Source organism: Podarcis muralis, chromosome 17 (genome assembly GCF_964188315.1).
Source record: "Podarcis muralis chromosome 17, rPodMur119.hap1.1, whole genome shotgun sequence".
NCBI lineage: Eukaryota > Metazoa > Chordata > Lepidosauria > Squamata > Lacertidae > Podarcis > Podarcis muralis.
Genome location: NC_135671.1, coordinates 33,615,739 through 33,635,410, shown reverse-complemented (window position 1 = coordinate 33,635,410; position 19,672 = coordinate 33,615,739). Strand labels below are relative to the sequence as shown.

The window sequence follows — 19,672 nt, the reverse complement described above, 5'->3', positions numbered from 1 at the left end:
ATCTGGTGCCACAGTGTAGTAACACATATAAAACACTTTTTCTTTACTATTGTAGCTGAGTCCATGGTCTGCCCACTGTAGTTTGACTATGAGCAGGAGATTGGAAGCTTTCACTGCTGTTTTTGATAATTTAGCATTTACACCTAAACCATGCTTATTTAAAAATACCATTTGTTTGAAACAAGTAAACTTTATTTCCCATTGTTTGATTTGTTTCAAATGAACGGCAGTTAAAATGAACCACTGTTTTCTTGGTTTGCGTGAAATTGCAAGCTGCACTTAGCATTTGCTTCCATTCTTATTTATTTTTTACTTTCAAGCTACTCCTTGGAGCCACACCACAAAAGGAAAGGGGAGTGGAGGAGTGCATGAACCCAGGGATCATTCTTGTCACAATAAACCAGGCTTGATCATGACACCTGAATACAGTCACTGAACCATTTCACTTGGATAGATCTATTTTACCTTCTTTTCTCTGAACACCTATTTTTGATGATGTCAGGGAACTGCCATCGGCTCAGGGACGAGAGGGGAAAAGCCGGGTGGATTACAGAGAGCCCCCAAAGATTGTGGGAAGCAGCACCTCCTCATCGGAGGAGAATAACCACGCCTCCAGTGGAGAGGAGACGCAGGGCTCAGAGGAGGCGAGGCGGTGCCAAGACACCTTGCCTGGGCAAGGCGGGGAGGAGAGAGGTCCTCCGTTACCCACGCCCTCCCTGCGCAGTAGGCTTCCGTGCCGAGAAGGGAGGCGCAGATTAGGCGTCAAGAAACTACTCTGCTGGGGAAGGTGTAAGGACCACCCACTCACAGATTCTGCCAGTGAATGAGCGAGCCACGGAATAGTGGCACTCTGCATGGTGAAGGGTTTTTGGCACCAATAACAAGGCTTTACAGCCGACCAGGGAGGCACTTGCCTGATTGCTCTCGAGTAACCCCCTGATATCCTTACAGATGATGAATGGACAATTTTCAAACTTGTGTGATCAGTTACACCGACTTTTCATTGAAATGGTCAACTTGTTTGTTAAATTCCCCTGAGCCCCAGCTGCAGTCTGAATTAGGGTGGCCTAAACACAGGTTTGCCCGTACCACCTCAGTGAGGCCACGATCTAGGAATAGGTATAGTTTTCTTGCTTCGTGTTGTGAGGCCACAATGGCAACTCCAGCCCTGGTCTTCTCAGTGCGCCTTTCCAGATGGCTTGGTTTTTAATTTTTATTTATTTATTGGGGAATGAGTACGTTCCCAACCTCACCCTGCAGCCAGGCATATATATCTGCCATCTTTGTCGTGGGAGTTGTCAAATTGGCCTTTTCTTCTCTTAACTGGGAAAACCTGGCTGGCTGCATTCTCCACAGCCTGCACTCAAAGAGGAAGGAAAAGGGATGCATGTTTGTCCCTGCAAACGCTGCCGGCTAAAACAAATCCAATTTGGGTCTCTGGTGTGGCTACTAACACATTTCTGGAGTGTCATGGAGAAACAAGGATTCATGGCTTTGCTAGAACCACATAACCCACACAGGGTGGGGGAAATACAACCCCCTGAAGCTGCAGCTAGTGTGCTAGTCATCATCTCCACAATCCAGAGGGAATGACTGCAGGTAGGACTAAGCTTTATGCTCAGCTATGATGAGCTCATGAAGCCACAAACCTGACATATCAGAAGCGCCAAGGCCTCCTCCATCATGCTGCATGCTTGATCAATAAAGTAGCTTTCATACAGGTGAAACTCGGAAAATTGGAATATCGTGGAAAAGCTCATTTATTTCAGTAATTCAACTTAAAAGGTGAAACTAATATATGAGATAGACTCATGACATGCAAAGATGTGATCATGCTCCCCACTGTGGAAGTGCCATGGTCTGATCACTACGCTTTGAAAGCCAAGATTGACTTCCCGCTCCTCCCCAGCTCGGGTGGCGAACCTATTTGGGCTCGTCCGCAAAAACTGATGGATCCTGATAGATTCCGACAAGCCTTGCAGAACCCTGCTTCTCCTGGCGACTCATTAGATGACCTTGTTGAGGACTGGAATAACCGGCTCTTGGCAGCCATTGATGAGATTGCGCCTAAGCGCCCTCCTTGGCTGGGGAGGGCGGGGTATAAATAAAAAATTATGATGATGGTGATGATGATGATGATCATGGCGTACAGCTGATGAAAACCCCAAATTAACAATCTCAGAAAATTAGAATATTAAATGAAATCATCAAAACAAGGATTGCAAATAGAGCAATATTGGACCTCTGAGAAGTAGAAGCATACATATGTACCCTTTTGCATCAATTACTGCCTCAATGTGGCGTGGTATGGATGCTATCAGCCTGTGGCACTGCTCAGGTGTTATGGAAGACCAGGATGTTTCAATAGCAGCCTTCAGCTCTTCTGCATTGCGCGGTCTCATGTCTCTCATCTTTCTCTTGGCATTCTCTATGGGGTTCAGGTCAGGCGAGTTTGCTGGCCAATCAAACACAGTAATCCCATGGGCATTGAACTAGGTTTTGGTACTTTTGGCAGTGTGGGTAGGTGCCAAAGTCCTGCTGGAAAATAAAGTCACTATCCCCATAAAGCTCGTCTGTGGAAGGAAGCATGAAGTGCTCCAAAATCTCCTGGTAGACGGCTGCGTTGACCCTGGACTTAATGAAGCACAGTGGACCAACACCAGCTGATGACATGGCTCCCCAAATCAACACAGACTGTGGAAACTTCACACTGGAGTTCAAGCATCTGGCATTGTGTGCCTCCCCATTCTTCCTCCAGACTCTCGGTCCTTGGTTCCCAAATGAGATACAAAAGCTGCTCTCATCAGAAAAGAGATTTGGGGAGCCATGTCATCAGCTGGTTTTGGTCCACTCTTCCCGACCCCTGTTCTATTCTTTCATCCAAGAGGGTGCAAGAGAGAGTAGCTTTCCTCAACCACCTGGTGCATTCACAACCAAGGTAAGACTTGAACTGAGGACTTTCTGCTGCCAGCTCAAATGCTTAAGCATGCTGCTCTCTTTCCACCACACTCAGTAGCGTGGGGATTAGGTTGCTGCATTTGTGACGGTGGGTAATGGAGGTTTATAGGCACAAGCAAGGAGAAGATTAAGGCTGCAGGAACTTGCACAGATTACTAAGGTTTGTTTAGGACAGAGCATGAAGGACAGGCAGCCTGTGTTGAAGGTGATCAGTCCAGGGTTAGGTGGTCTGTAAACTGCTGGGGTCACTAGGAAGCTGTTGGAACCGTGCTGTGTCCGAAAGCTTTGCCTGTAACTGTCTTGCTATGTTTATTAATCAGTTGCTTTTGCTGCAACAGAGGAGAATTGTGGGTGAGGGTAATGAAAGCTTAATTATCTGAGTGGGATCTAAGCCAGAAAAATCCGTACCACAGGGATTTCTTGAGACCACTGTGGTGGAAAAGAAAAACCCAGGCACGTGATCTGGATGTACCTGTTCTTAAATATGTTGTAGATTATCTATTTTTAATGCTTTTTCCTGGTTTTAAATGTTTCAATTTTTATTTTATGATATATGCATGCTTCCTAGAGAGAGTCATTAGGGAGGAAAAAATGGCACTGATCTGAAAACACCCAATTTGTTTTTGTTGATTATCTTGATAATTACATTTTATGAAGCAAATGTGTTTTCAGAAATGGACATTTTTTCGGGGGGGGGGGGGAATATAGCAATTGAAAATTTTGTGTCCCGGGTCACCAGTTATAGTACAGTAACCTCATTTATAAGGCTTTCTGTCAGGAGTTGAGTAGGCAGTGACTTCTAGATTGTGATAATTGGGTGGGGTAGGAGAGTTTAACCCATGGGTAGTCAAACTAAGGCCTGGGGGCCGGATCCGGCCCAATCGCCTTCTAAATCCAGCCTGTGGACGGTTTGGGAATCAGGATGTTTTTACATAAGTAGAATGTGTCCTTTTATTTAAAATGCATCTCTGGGTTATTTGTGGGGCATAGGAATTCGTTCATTTTTTCTCTCTCCAAAATATAGTCCGGCCCCCCACAAGGTCTGAGGGACAGTGGACCGGCCCCCTTCTGAAAAGGTTTGCTGACCCCTGGTTTAACCGTTCACTAGACATTACATCTGCAGTGTTGGCTTAGTTACCTGCAAGCATCGCTGAGGACAGAGCATCTACCCTCAGTGTCAGGAGTGGAGATAGGTGTGAATCGGCCATTGTCTTTGCTTTGTCTTTGCTTCTTGCCAAGTTCTGTTCTGTTGCCTCGTGCTCATCTTTGTGAGAGGCTTGACAAGGGTGTGTGACAAGATTCAAGCATGTATTCTTCATATGCATTATACCTTACCAACTTTGCGTGGAAGGCCAGTCATTATTTCAGGGTTGTAGTTGGGCGGCTGAGGAAGTGCTGGCTTGCCTGAGTTGACACTTGAGCTGAAAGTCTGACTGGCTTGTTTTCCGTCAAACGGTACCCTCAGCCTCATGGATGGTCCAGAGCTTAGAGTTAGAATGTGCACAGGAGGTCCTTCGCTCGCTCCCTGTCGTAGAATTGTAGAGTTGGAAGGGACCACAAAGCCCTCTAGCCTGACGCCCTGCAATGCAGGACTCAAGCCCCAAATCCTGATGTCTACAGACTAAGCCCCATGACTTCTGGGCATGTCCACTTAAAAGTTCTCAGGCAGCAGGTCTAGGGAAGAGTTCTGCTTGAAGGATGAGTGCCGTCATGCCAGCCACTGCCAATGAAGCTGGGCTGGATGGGCTAGTTAGGTAAGGTAAAGGTAAAGGACAGTTAAGTCCAGTCAAAGGCGACTATGGGGTGCATCTCATCTCGCTTTTAGGCCGAGGGAGCCGGTGTTTGTCCACAGACAGCTTTCTGGGTCATATGGCCATCATGACTAAACCGCTTCTGGCGCAAGAAACACCATGACGGAAGCCAGAGCGCACGGAAACGTCATTTACCTTCCCACCGCAGTGGTACCTATTTATCTACTTGCACTAGTGTCCTTTCAAACTGCTAGGTTGGCAGGAGCTGGGACAGAGCAACGGGAGCTCACCCCGTTACAGGGATTTGAACCGCCAACCTTCTGATCAGCAAGTCCAAGAGGCTCAGTGGTTTAGACCACAGGGCCACCTCATGCCATTCCCTGTATAAGGGAGTGTGATGCTTTTAGATGTGCATGTTCTTACACCAGAAAGCTCAAACTTCTGGTGGCCAGTGAGCATCTGTGCCTTGATTTCCTGGGCAGCGGGCCTCCAGCTCTGTCAATCCTTATGTTCTCTATCTATCCCCAGAACAAGCTCCAAGGCTGGTTGCAGTCCATTTACAAGGCCTCCGTGATAGGGTTTATTCTTGGTAAACATCCTTTGAGCTGTTTTCCCTCCTAATGTTGCTGTGAGTGGGAGGATCGGCATTTCCTCTTGTAATCCCCCCATAGGATCTGAGCTCTGGGAGGATCCCAGTCTGAAACTTGGTCTCAGCCAAACTCCCATTCGTTGGCCAGCCAGCCAGCCATTCTTCCTGCCAGATGTCCTGTTCCCTGGAAGCAACAGCTTGTTCTCGGCATGAAGATTTTGTGCTGTTGGCTAGTGGCTCCGACACTTTTAAGTTTGCGTAAGCTGGTGGGCTCCTGGGCCCCTATCAGGTTTAGATCACTGCTTTGCTGTTTCAACAGTGATCCTCAATTCTTCCTGTCCACTTACAGCCTTTCCCCACCTCTACAAATATAATTCTGGGCAATGGGTATCTGTGATGGACCATTATATTATATCCTGCTAATGAGACTTTGCATACAGTTGCAGCTAACAGTGTGACCTGGGAAGGACTTAGTTGAAATCTCTTTTCAGCGACAAACTTGCAAGTGATTTTGGGGAAATGACTTTTTTTTCTCCTGGCTCCTTCATATGCAGTATGGATAAAAAATATTGACCTGCTTTAAAAGGATGTCTTAAGGGTTATTTGGATAAAATGTGGTTAGCCGTTTATTGCCTAGTATAATTATCCTGATGGCATATTTAAAGTACCGGTTTCTTGTACTGTACTTGAATGATCAAAGTGGAAGTATATCTTGAGAAACCATCTTTCATTTTAGCAAGGCTGTGGAATGAAGGAGTGCAAGGCATTTGCTCCTTGAGAACCTCTGTGAAGTACCTGGAGAGAATTTGCTCACTGCACTTCCAGTATGTTGCAGAAATGTTTTTTTAGAGAGAAGATCTGCTCAGTAGAAGCCTTTGTTGTTGTTTAGTCGTTTAGTCGTGTCCGACTCTTCGTGACCCCATGGACCAGAGCACGCCAGGCACTCCTGTCTTCCACTGCCTCCCGCAGTTTGGTCAAACTCATGCTGGTAGCTTCGAGAACACTGTCCAACCATCTCGTCCTCTGTTGTCCCCTTCTCCTTGCGCCCTCCATCTTTCCCAACATCAGGGTCTTTTCCAGGGAGTCTTCTCTTCTCATGAGGTGGCCAAAATATTGGAGCCTCAGCTTCAGGATCTGTCCTTCCAGTGAGCACTCAGGGCTGATTTCCTTCAGAATGGATAGGTTTGATCTTCTTGCAGTCCATGGGACTCTCAAGAGTCTCCTCCAGCGCCATAGAAGCCTTGGGTAGTTATATTCCTTTGCTTTCATCTCTGTTGCTTGGGGAGTTCTTGCAAGCGTAGAGATAGACACTTGGTTCTCCTGACTTTTAGCCCTGCTGTTCAGTACTTAGGAGACCACGTAGGAAGTGGTCCCACGTAGGATGCCAGAGTAGGTGTGCTGCCTCAACGAAAAGAGGACATTTCCAAACCGTTCTGCCTCCTTAGGGGTAGCTCTTTCCACACTGACTTGCTAGCAGTGTCTTCGACTGAACTGCCTAGACTGGTAACTGCTTGGACTGCCCAGTTTGTTCCATAGTCATGGTAATCTGTATTTTAGAAAGCATAGCTGGTGAGATGACGCAAAAGAACTCTCCTGCTGCTTGACAAACTTCCATCTGGTTTCCATCTGATAACGGCAAGGGAGAAGAGTATCTGTCATGATAGGAGTCTCCTTCCCCAGTCTGTTGAAGTCTCTTTGCATTATTGTCCTGGGAAGGTGGTCATGGACATTAAAGAGGGTGGACTTCCTTGGCATTGACTGGAAGTGCAGTGAACAAGTTCTCTCCGGGTGGAGGTTCCAACTTACACACTTGTGAGGCTGAGAGCACTGGGAGAGCTGCTTGGCTGTCGAGGATGATAAGTCATTTGTTAGGAAAGGGCAATCCTTCTGTGCATTGGGATGTTGCAATAGCAAGTTCTGCAACACAGGAATCTCTGCGGTGCGGAAGCTGCTTCCATGGCTTATGCAACTTCTTAAATGTAATAATAATAATAAATTTTTATTTATACCCCGCCCTTCCCGGTTCAAAAACCGGGCTCAAGGCGGCTAACAACAAATTTAAAACAGTTAATTATAAAAGCAGCATAAAATACAGTAAAACATGAAAAAAAATAAAATTCAGAAACCAAAAATCAATTTAGGGGAAATAAGCATTAGATAATCCCCAGGGCTGGCTGGCTGAATTGGTCCTACTTGGGCCAGCGAGGAGGCCAGGGGAGTATTAGTATTTCTCTCCTACGTGACTGCAAGGCACGCAGAAGTAAAATATACCCTGGATGCCCTCTAGGCTGTGTTTTCGGAAGCAGAACTTTTTTTCTGGAGACCTGCACTCGCCGCAGACATTGTGGAGATGCTACTTCTAGTGGCAGTGAGGGGTTTTTGGTCAGAGTCTGCTTAAAATTCTCAAGGGTTCCCTCGCTCTCTGTAACGTGTTTCGTTTGAACTTGATGTTCAGCCATCCCTCACTAACTTTGCAAGGCTCCTGGTTTCCGTGGTGTGTTTCTTCCCATCTCAACCAAGGCCGCCAGCTTCTAGGGTGTCTTCTAAGCTTATCTCTCTCCCACATCGGCACAGAGAGAGCAGCCTGACTTGGTTCAGAAACTTCCAAAATATAATAATCGCTGCAGTAGCTTACATCTGAGGGCCAAACTAGATGCGGCGTTTTTGTTCAGGCAAGCCTACCCCAGATATGTAAAATAAAAATAAAAATAAACCCCCTTTTCTCCCACAATGCACCTCCAAAACTGTTCTTCACTCTATCGCTTGCCTGCTTCATTGTCTAATACATTTTGACAAAGAAGCCACATCAGGAATGTTTTTCTTTGTTTCACAGTTGATGCTAAGGTTTTTTCCCTGCGTGAATCCACCATATCTAAGCAGAGTTTTTCCTGCTTCATGAAAACGTGGAGAAATTCTGAGCCTATGCATATGTAACGTAGGGACTTTTGGGGAAATCTCAGCTTCAAGAACTTTTCCCTTTGTCTGCAGCAGAATGAAGTCTGAAGGGACAAAGTCCATTCTAAGGCAGATTAGCTTTTCTGCATGCCCCCTTTAAGAGTGAATATTAGCAAGCCCATTGCTGCTTTAGGAATGATTATCATTATTATATACAGTGGTACCTCGGGTTAAGTACTTAATTCGTTCCGGAGGTCCGTACTTAACCTGAAGCTGTTCTTAACCTGAAGCACCACTTTAGCTAATGGGGTCTCCTGCTGCCGCTGCTCGATTTCTGTTCTCATCCTGAAGCAAAGTTCTTAACCTGAAGCACTATTTCTGGGTTAGCAGACTCTGTAACCTGAAGCGTATGTAACCTGAGGTACCAATGTATTTATAACCGCCTTTATCCCTGAGAGGACTCAAGGTGGCATACAGGGGAAAAACAAGAATCGCTAAAAACATAGGGGGGGGAATCATTGAAAAACAATTAAATGTTAATAGAATCAAAACTGTATACATATATGAGATCTGTTTAAAACATACATATAATTACAATAGAAACAGCACAGCACCAGCCCTTTCATTAAAAGCAGCCAGTTCCCCAAAACCAGCTGCTAGAGGGCTCACAATTATACCGCCCCCTGGAGTTTGGAAGGCTGTGCTTCGCAATACATTGCCAGCTCAATTATTTTGAAATGGTTCTTACGATGTGGCCCACAAACTGGTGTTGGGTGTGTCCACTCACACTTGCAAACATATTATAAGCAGAAATCCTTCCTCGGGGCCTTCAGCAAAGAGACGTTGACCGTGCTTTCTTGAAATTTCCTACTGCAACAGTGAGGACTAGAAATATACTTTCTATTTGAAGTGTAATCTGGCATCCTATGAAAGCTCAGTTCCATACGTCATGACATATAGAATTGAAAGGGAGCAGTATGTACTCTGGAATTCTTACTTCAAAGCTTGCTGGCTCTCTCTATCTCTCTCTTTCCCCATCCACCTGGCTTGGAGAGTAGAGATGAGAAAACTGCAGTCTCCAGAGTACGCATACAGAAATCTCAGTTACAGTGGTACCTGGGTTACATACACTTCAGGTTACATACACTTCAGGTTACAGACTCCGCTAACCCAGAAATATTACCTTGGGTTAAGAACTTTGCTTAAGAACAGAAATCGCGTGGCGGCAGCAGCTGGAGGCCCCATTAGCTAAAGTGGTGCTTCAGGTTAAGAACGGACCTCCAGAACGAATTAAGTACTTAACCCGAGGTACCACTGTAGTTAGTTAGTTAGTTTCTCTTTCTCTCTCTCTCTCTCTCTCTCTCTCTCTCTCTCTCTCTCTCTCTCTCTCTTTCTTGTGTGTAAGCGTAACCCATTGAATACCACTTGCTTGGTAAGGCTCATGAGTTCTTCTTTTAACTTTCCCACTGTGTGACCTTGAACAAGACCACATCCCCACTCCTGCGAGTCTAACATCTTCCTGGAGTCTTTCCTGGAGACTTCATGGGCCAAAAAGCTTGCAAAGTATTTTGAGTGCTTTGGGACGGAAGAGATCTAAGAGCCAAGTATTGACTTGCTGTCTGTCCACTGCGTGGCCTTATATCAGCTCTGTTAAGGCTAGGATGTGGGCTGATAAACAAGACAGAGACATTATCTCTGTCTCCTTGTACTCCGACCTTGATATCTGCATAGCAGGCTTGTTTTATTCCTGGAAAATGTTATTGCATCATAGAATTGTAGAGTTGGAAGGAACTCTGAAGTTCATTTAGTCCAACCCCCCTGAAATGCAGGAATCTCTGCTAAAACATCTATGGCACCCTCTGCCTTAAGATAAATTTAACCACCACACACATTTGTGTGATGTCATTATTCCGAGAATCATTCCTGATTCTGATCCTACCTATGAGATTCGGATGTTGGATGGCTGTGTTTGACCCAACAGCAGAGAGATTAAAAGAGAAGGCAAAATAATTATTTCTATTTTACAGTATCTGACATGCAGTCAGAACCTTAGCTACAGAGTCTTGAGGTGGGTCTAGTCTCCTCCAGGGTATTTTGGACTCTTCCCTTAATGTTAGGTAAAGGTAAAGGTACCCCTGCCTGTACGGGCCAGTCGTGTCCGACTCTAGGGTTGTGCGCCCATCTCACTTAAGAGGCCGGGGGCCAGCGCTGTCCGCAGACACTTCCGGGTCACGTGGCCAGCGTGACAAGCTGCATCTGGTGAGCCAGAGCCGCACACGGAACGCCGTTTACCTTCCCGCTGGTAAGCGGTCCCTATTTATCTACTTGCACCCGGGGGTGCTTTCGAACTGCTAGGTTGGCAGGCGCTGGGACCGAATGACAGGAGCGCACCCCGCCGCGGGGATTCGAACCGCTGACCATGTGATCGGCAAGTCCTAGGCGCTGCGGTTTTACCCACAGCGCCACCCGCGTCCCGCCCCTTAATGTTATATTTACATTAATATTAATATTAATAATATTATTTTTTTAAATGTGCCTTTGTATCCAAAGACATCTTTTATGCAAAGAGAGATGGCAAAATATGCAGGCAGTGTTCTGCTTGTTAAGTAGGAAGGAAATCTGTCTGGTGTTCTGGCCAATAAGTGTAATGCCTGACAGACACATTTAAAAAATGTTGTTAGAATAGTGTAATTAACTTACAACACAGAATCCTTTTTTAAAAATTAATATTTTTATTTGCATTGGGACTTTCCCCCCTCTCTTTTCGGTAGGCAGAGCCAAGGTCTGAGTGGCTGACTCAAGGAAACAGCATGAAAGTTGTTAAAATTATTCCCTTTGGCCCTTGCTGGGATTGTTTCTTCTTTTCCATTGGCCCAAATATTATCTTGCTGTTGACCTCTTCTCTTGACCTAGAAGATGTCATTACATGACAGCCCGTTGCTTTTTGGCGTTTGGCATATTCAGCGCTCTTGTTTTTGGGTCAGACATTTAGCTGCCTCAGAAAATAGCATCCCTGGGTTGAGATCTTCCCTGTTGTCAATTTTACCTTGTGTTATGACATCTGCTTGTGTGTTTCTCCACTGGAAATGTACAATGCAACCAGGAAAATTGTTCCCTATACAGTGGATGCTCAGGTTGCGAACGTGATCCGTGTGGGATGCATGTTCGCAACCTGCAGTGTTCGCAATCTGCAGCGGCGCCTCTGCGCATGCGTGGGTTGCGATTCGGTGCTTATGCGCAAAGCGTGAGTTAGCGCTTCTGCGCATGCGCAACTGCCAAAACCCAGAAGTAACCAATTCTGGTACTTCCGGGTTTCAGCGGTCCGTAACCTGAAAAAACGCAACCTGAAGCATCTATAACTTGAGTATGACTATATTGTGGAGGGAAAGAAAACTCAACACTGGGTTTCTCTTTTCAGTAGTAGCCTTGTGTCAATCTGAATCTAGTCCTATGCTTAGAATACTTGTAAGCTTTTCGGTAAGAAGGAGATGGTAGGACTCAGCGAATACTGTTGAGGCTTTCCTAAAATGTTTGTGGGAATTAATGTTTTGTGGTTTCATTTATCTCATTGCTTTGTGTGGTTTATTTTGAGCACTCTGAGAGAGGAGAGGAAGACAGCAAACCACACAAAGCATTTCCCTCCCCAGTTGGCAAAGCTCATTTGACATTAGCATGAAACCCAGTAAGGTGGAAGGCTAGCCCAACAGATGCAGCAGGCGTCTTCTCTAATAACCTTTAGACACTTGCCGAAAAGTTTTCTATTCAGGGAAATTAAGAAAATCAGTTTCCGTAGTAGCTGGTTTGTAACTTTAAATCTTTATGCAGTTTTTATTGTGCATGGATAAAAACTGCTTTGATATTTTGTTTTATGAGATTGCAGCATAATTTTTTTTATAAAGAAATACACTGAGTAGAGATGGTGGGGATGGCCCAATTTACACTTCCCAAGACCATAAACAGCTATTCTTTGAAATTTGCACTTCTCCAAATTTTGGGATGCAGTTCTTCAACCAAAATGCATGTGCTTATATTGAGGGAAAGTGCACAAAAATGAAAATGTGCTTTGGTGACAGTAACATGCAAAATGCACTCTGTTAGAGAAAATGGATTGAAAAATTGACTGTTAGGGGAAATGTACACTAAAATGCTGGCATATTTTGTGGTGGCTTTTTTTAAAAAAATTGCAAACTGCAATTAAAATTGCAAACTGATGAGGAAATTTGTTGAAGTGAATTTAAGATTGGGAAAATGAGAAAGCGAGGTATTTACAGATCCATCTATTCCTAACACTAATAACAGACTACGTGGAACATCTGTGAGGACTGGAATAAACTCAGAATCTAGCCTGTTGCCCCTGTGTTTGTGACCCGCTGTGGATTTAAAGCAGGGTACTCTTAACTACACTAGATAATGTGATGTAATTAAACTTTTGGAAGCAGAACACCAGGTAGTTTAGTTACATAAGCAGTACTGTATATCCAGAGAGGTTTTCAGACAGTATTAACTTTCTTTTCATCCCCCATGCATGCATGCATGCATAAAAATAAAAGTTGCTTAGCTACGGTGCTGGAAAACTTCCTCAAATCTACAGCAACTGCAAGTAGGATTTTAAAACAGGATTCCACATTGAAGAAGTGAAAAATGGCTAACTGGCTTTGCTGGGGTGAAAGAAAACCTCAGTTGCTTTCAGACCTTGGTGTCTGCTTCAAGAGTATGTATTCAACAACCTTATGCAAGGAAGTTTCCCTTTAAAAAAAGAAGTTATTGATGCTTATAAATTTCAACAACAACAACAACAATCTTTATTACGGTCCAGAGACCAACAAAACATTACAAATCAATACAGAGTTCATACAGCCTACCTCCAGGTTAATCAAGCACTTTGTTTGGAATATAGGGCTCATTTGTTCTTGCAACCACCGATAAAAACTTTGCCACTGCCAACGTTCTAGCTTTTGTCTGGTCTTCCAGTAGGAACCTGACATAGTGAGCCTCTGACTTTCCCGGGAAAGGCACCAGCAAGGGTAGTATCAGTTCAGCCCTGGCCTGCTCATACTTCGCACAATGTAACAAAATATGGTTTATGGAATCGATGTCTTGAGCACACGAGCAAAGTCTGTCCTGGTAGGGAACTCCTCTCAACCTACCATCCAGCACTGCAGAGGGGAAGACATTCAGTCTGGCCTTGGTGAAAAGCCTTCGATTAGTTAGGTACTGTCAGGTTTTTGATGTAAGATGTTAACTCAAAGACATACCCATATTGAACTCCTGCTGCCAGTGGACTACAGACTGCGTGTGACCGAGATCGCAAGTCACTGTGTGCATTGTCCCATAATCTTTGCTTTAAAACCTTTTGGGCGCCTTCATAGCCCAGGTAATACAGTTGGGGGGGGGGGGGAGACAGACCAATAGAGGTGGCTTTTTTAGCCATGGTTTTCTGCCATTTGCTGACAAATTCCTCATTGGTCAAATGTTGGTGCAGACCCTTCCCTAGATTAAACACTGAAATCCTGAGCCAATGTCTTAGGGCAGCCCACCACGCTCTAGCTGAAATTGGGCATTCACCAGCTTCCAACAGAAGTATGGAGTTGGGGACGCAGTTGGGTACCTGCAGCAGAGATCGTAAAAATTTTGCCTGAAAGCCATCTAGCTTTATAAATTAAATTTTTTTACTTCAAGCCCTGGCAGCTGTATGGTGCTATAAAAGCTTCCAATGGATGGGCATAGCTCTACTCTAATTCACAAAATAGCAGAACTCCGATCTGAGTCACGTGTAATATAGACAGCTTGTTAAAAGGTAGTAGAAAAATCCTGCTTTCTGCTTGTACAGTCATACCTTGGGTTACAGAGGCTTCGGGTTGTGCGATTTCAGGTTGCGCACCGAGCAGAACCCAGAAGTACCGGAACGCATGCACAGAAGCGCTAAATCACTCTTTGCCCATGCGCAGAAGTGCCGAATCACAACCCGTGCGTGTGCAGAAGCGCGGCTGCAGGTTGCGAACACTGTAGGTTGCGAACGTGCTTCCCGCACAGATCATGTTTGCAACTCGAGCGTCCACTGTGCAGTCCTACAGTGGTACCTCGGGTTACAGACACTTCAGGTTACAGACTCCGCTAACCAGGAAGTATCTCGGGTTAAGAACTTTACCTCGATGAGAACAGAAATCCTGCACCGGCAACATGGCAGCGGGAGGCCCCAAAATGTTCGAGAACTAAGCTGTTCGAAAACAAACGTACAGTGGTACCTCAGGTTAAGAACAGACCACTGGAACAAATTAAGTTTGTAAGCAGAGGCACCACTGTACGTTTGTTTTCGAACAGCTTAGTTCTCGAACGTTTTGGCTCCTGAATGCCACAAACCCGGAAGTGAGTGTTCCGGTTTGCAAACTATTTTTGGAAGCCAAAAGTCCGGTGGGGCTTCCACAGCTTTCAGTTGGCTGCAGGAGCTTCCTGCAGCCAATCGGAAGCCGCGCTTTGGTTTCTGAACATTTTGGAAGTCGAATGGACTTCCGGAACGGATTCCGTTCAACTTCCGAGGTACGACTGTACTGCTCCAGACCTCACACTCCACCCATGGTCTCTGCACCATTCTCAGCACTGTGGCTCATGTTGGAGTGTTGTTGTGTGTAGCGCAAGTCCAAACTAACTTGGGGAGCAAGCCCATTATGATTTGCCAAACAGGCTCAAACTAGGCTTATTAAGAATATGATTTAAAAGGTAAAGGGACCCCTGACCATTAAGTCCTGTCGTGACTGACTCTGGGGTTGCGGCACTCATCTCGCTTTATTGGCCGAGGGAGCCGGCGTACAGCTTCCGGGTCATGTAGCCAGCATGACTAAGCCGCTTCTGGCGAACCAGAGCAGCGCACGGAAACACCGTTTACCTTCCCGCCGGAGCGGTTCCTATTTATCTACTTGCACTTTGATGTGCTTTCGAACTGCTAGGTTGGCAGGACTGAGCAACGGGAGCTCACCCCGTCACTGGGATTCGAACTGCCGACCTTCTGATCAGCAAGTCCTAGGTTCAGTGGTTTAACCCACAGCGCCACCCGCGTACCTTAAGAATATGATTAGAAGCTGCCTTTTTAGAGAAAAGCAGAGGATTACTCTTCTCCATGTCTTTTCTTCTGTGTAATACCTTCCTGTACCTTTTGTAAACTCAGCCACATGTCCTTGGGTGGCCCCTTGCTCCCACTGTTATGGAGATTGTTGTGTCAAGGGGAGTGTACTGCCCTGACTCATTTGTTTCCCTTCTTGCACTCAGACACATTTCTCATATCTGTTGCGAACATAAAGAAATACTGGCAAGGATCCAAGAGGTTGATATCTCAGTAGATCTGGTGGTTAGTAGTTGCACATTGAGTGAGGAGACAGACTCTGCTTATCAGGGTTCGAAATTAGCAGGGCGACAGGCGCATTACACGCCTGAAGATTCTCCATTTGCGAGCACCTCAAAAAGTCTGGGTGCCATTTTTTGTGCCTGGCTGACACTCAAGGATTACTGAAATGTATGTTCTTTGAAGCCTCGAAGTACAGTTGTACCTTGATTCTTGAACGCCTTGGTACTTGTGCATTTTGACTCTCGAACGGCAAAAACCTGGAAGTAAGTGTTCCGGTTTTCGAACGTTTTTCGGAAGCCACACCTTGGTTTTCAAACGTTTTGGAAATCGAATGGACGTCCTGAACAGATTACGTTCAAGAACCAAGGTACAACTGTATATGTTAAGGGTACACAAATATGTTAAGGAGTTTAACAATAAAGAATAGAATGTTTTGAAAACTGAAGTACGGTACCAATATTTTTATTGTCAACACCAAATTAAACATGTTTTAACAATTTCTGTTAAAAATGTGATATAAACAACGTGTCACTTATGTGAATTGCTTATTAGTTCCTGCTTATCAAAATAATAAATAAAAAGTTTTGCCAAACTCCCCCCCCCCAAAAAAAATGGCAACTAGACATTCTGTTTTGGTGCCCACAGGTCCCAAAAGCCATTTGGCTCCTAGCTTTTCTATCACTGTTCTATTACTAACTCCTTAACTATGCAGAACCTAGATAGAAAGATGTGCTCCAGTTCTCCTTCTTTATCTGCTTTCAATGGGTCTTGTACAGGGGAGATTCCTGGTGGATTTTGCCTTGTGTTAGTGTGTGTGGAGGGGAAGAGGGGGCAGTTTCTACTTCCAGACTCCAAAATGTTATGGGTTAGACCAGGCACTGGCAAACTCGGCCCTCCATATGTTTTGGGACTACAACTCCCATCATCCCTAGCTAACAGGACCAGTGGTCAGGGATGATGGGAGTTGTAGTCCCAGAACATCTGGAGGGCTGAGTTTGCCTATGCCTGGGTTAGACCTATGAGTAAGGCTGGCAAGGGGACAAACTCATGTGGGCATCTGGGCAGAGCTACATGACTGGCACCTCATAACGGACAGGCCTACACCTGCAAACTCATTTACCTGTTGAAATTTAGGCAGTGAGCCAAATGGATAGATCAGCGTATGGCAGATAAGCCTTGTTGCTGTTATGCAATCCCTAAGTACACATCTCTTCCTTCCTGCCCTGACAGGCTCTGCACCGTTTAACCTAGCGCTTTCTGAGTTGGTTAGTGTGTGTCTGGGCTGCGTCATTTCAGACAGTGGGTAGGGGCTTGCATGGCCGATATTTTCCCCCTTCTTTACCAAAGAAAAAAAGTTAATTTGCATAGAAAGCTAACTTGTTGTTACCTTTATACAGTGGACCCTCTGGATACGAATTAAATTCATTCCGGAGGTCTGTACTTAACCTGGAAAGTCCGTAACTGGAGGCGCTGCTTCTACGCATGCGTGCGGCACAATAGAGCACTTCTGCGCATGACGAAACCCGGAAGTATATACTTCTGGGTTTGCCACGGTCGCAACCCAAAAGTTACGTATCCTGAGCGGTACATAACTCGAGGGTCCACTGTACCTCGCTTTTTACTCCAAGGAGCTCAGGGTAGTAGACGTGGTTCCCCACTTGCGCCCTGCAGCGTTGCAACAAACTGATGAAGTCGGGTAGGTGGAAAAATGATGAAAGACCCAAAGCCACTCAGTCAGCATCATGTCTGAGTAGAGATTTGAAACCTGGACTCACAGCTCCTAGTCTGACAGAGGAGCCAACACACCTCAGTGGCTCTGTTGGGGAAGGTTCTATCCTTGACCTGCTAGTTTTCCAGCTGCAGAGAACTTTGTGTGCGAATCCTCAGCTGCTGCTGAAAATGGTTCAACCCAGACACGTTTTTTTTTTTATAATTTTTATTAATTTTCCAAGCATATAATAAAAACAAACAATTAAACAAAACAAACAAAACATACAAACATATAAACATGTATACTTTCGTAATCTTATCTTCCTAGACCTTGCTTCCCGGACTTCCCCATACCTCCCCTTTTCTGCATCCTTGTTTTTACCTTTCTTCAGCAACCCTCCAACTGATTAATTAATTCACTTTCATTCTAATTTCCTTAACTTATTGTTTACAGCTGCAATTCTCTATTTCTTAACACCTTAACATCTCATTACACTTCAATTTTACAACAATTTTTAAGGTAAATTTTAAATTTCTTCCAGTCTTCTTCCACTGTCTCTTTCCCCTGGTCACGGATTCTGCCGGTCATCTCTGCCAATCCCATGTAGTCGATCACCTTCGCTTGCCATTCTTCCAGAGTGGGTAGCTCTTGTGTCTTCCAATACTTTGCCAGAAGAATTCTTGCTGCTGTAGTAGCATACATAAAAAACGTCCTATCCTTCTTTGTCACCAATTGGCCAACCATGCCCAGGAGAAAAGCCTCAGGTTTTTTAGGGAAGGTCCATTTAAGAACCTTCTTAATTTCATTATAGATCATTTCCCAAAAGGCTTTAATCTTTGGGCAGGTCCACCAAAGGTGGTAAAAGGTACCTTCAGTCTCATTACATTTCCAGCATTTGTTATTGGGCAAATGGTAAATTTTTGCAAGCTTGACTGGGGTCATATACCACCTGTAAATCATTTTCATAATGTTTTCTCTTAAAACATTGCATGCCGTAAACTTAAGACCAGTCAACCCAGACACGTTTTTTACCATCTAAATGCATGTTTGGTTCCGCCTATTGGGGCCAGCACAACACTTGCTTTCGGTGTTGTTTGGTAACGTCTTGCCTTCTCTCTTCCCCTTTAGGATCAATTTGACACAGTTGAGCGCCACACTCAATGGGGCCTGGACCTGATGGACAAATACGTCAAGTTTGTGAAAGAGCGGACCGAGATCGAGCAGGCGTATGCAAAGCAGCTGAGGTAGGTATTACGCCTGGGTTATTACGAGGGCGGCTGAGCCTGGTAGGGAATGGCAAAGCTTGGGACGGGCCATGGGGAGGGGAAGGGGAAGGGATACATCGCTAACTGATCATTGCTTATGCTTGGTGTTGGAGAATAGCAGTTTGTCAGGGAGAGCGAGGTTTAAAAACTTGCTCCTGAGGTGCTTGATAGATTCTGGAATAGTGTAGAGAGAGTGGATGGAGTGACTTTTTTCTCCCCTTCTCAAGATACTTGGTTAGAATCAAGTTGATTTTTCATTCGGTTTATGATGGACTGAACAATGAAGTTCTTCACACAGTGAATAATTGTGGAACTGCCGCAGGATGTAGTGATGGCCACTATTTTAGATTCAATAAAACAACGACAAGAACGACACAGTGACAACTTGGTTCTCGAACCTAATCCATTCCTGGAGTCCATTTGACTCCTGAAACCGTTCGAAAACCAAGGCACGGTTTGCAATTGGCTGCAGGAGCTTCCTGCACTCAAGTGGAAGCCGTGTCGGATGTTCGGCTTCTGAAAAACATTTGCAAACCAGAACACTTACTTCCGGGTTTGTGGCGTTTGAGAGCCGATTTGTTCGGGAGCCAAGCCGTTCAAGAACCAAGGTACCGCTGTAATTGCCATCATCTCTTATTAAACCCATCCTTGTGAATTGATCTAATTCTCCTTTCCCCCCCCTTCCCCCCATCCTGTCCCTGCCCCCCAATGCTTGGAGGCACTGCTCCTCCAAATACTAAATGTTGGGGATAAACAGAAAAGGGGTTCTCCTTTCATCTCCCACTTGTGAGCACCCACTGGATGCAGGATGCTGGATTAAATGGACCTTTTGGTCAGAGCCAGCAAACCAGTTCTTAATTGAGCCTTACAGTTTCATTTCCAGCATCTGCTCCCGGGTCTGTTTTTATTCATTCTCTCTCTCCTCCCCTACCCCTCTCCCCATGATTCACTGGTCCAGCCGAGTTCCCAAGCAGCTTTGTCCAGCCTTTGAGACACAGTCTCTTTTCTCTCTCGCCCTCTGTCCCTGCGCTTCTTAAAGCTGTCTCCTTCCCAGCCACTTGTTCCAGCTGTCCCTGAAGCAGAGCCAAAGACTCCCTTTGGACGGAGCCGCTTGTCCAGGAAGACCCAAAAGAGTGTTGAATTTCTGGCTGACTCAGTACTTCA

General features: G+C 45.3%; 1 protein-coding gene across 3 annotated transcripts in view; it reads left to right on the top strand.

The window, feature by feature from the left end:
* TRIP10 (thyroid hormone receptor interactor 10) overlaps positions 1-19,672 on the top strand; it is an 88,416-nt gene that overhangs the window by 36,088 nt on the left and 32,656 nt on the right. Inside the window, exons 1-2 of one of the 3 annotated variants that reach the window (XM_077921187.1) lie at positions 2,580-2,938; positions 18,372-18,487. In XM_077921187.1, coding sequence (XP_077777313.1) covers positions 2,639-2,938; positions 18,372-18,487 — 416 coding nt within the window. In that variant the 5' untranslated portion in view covers positions 2,580-2,638. Of the gene's footprint in view, positions 1-2,579; positions 2,939-18,371; positions 18,488-19,672 lie in introns of those variants that run through there. The other 2 variants (XM_077921188.1, XM_028713074.2) reach the window with 2 other exon arrangements.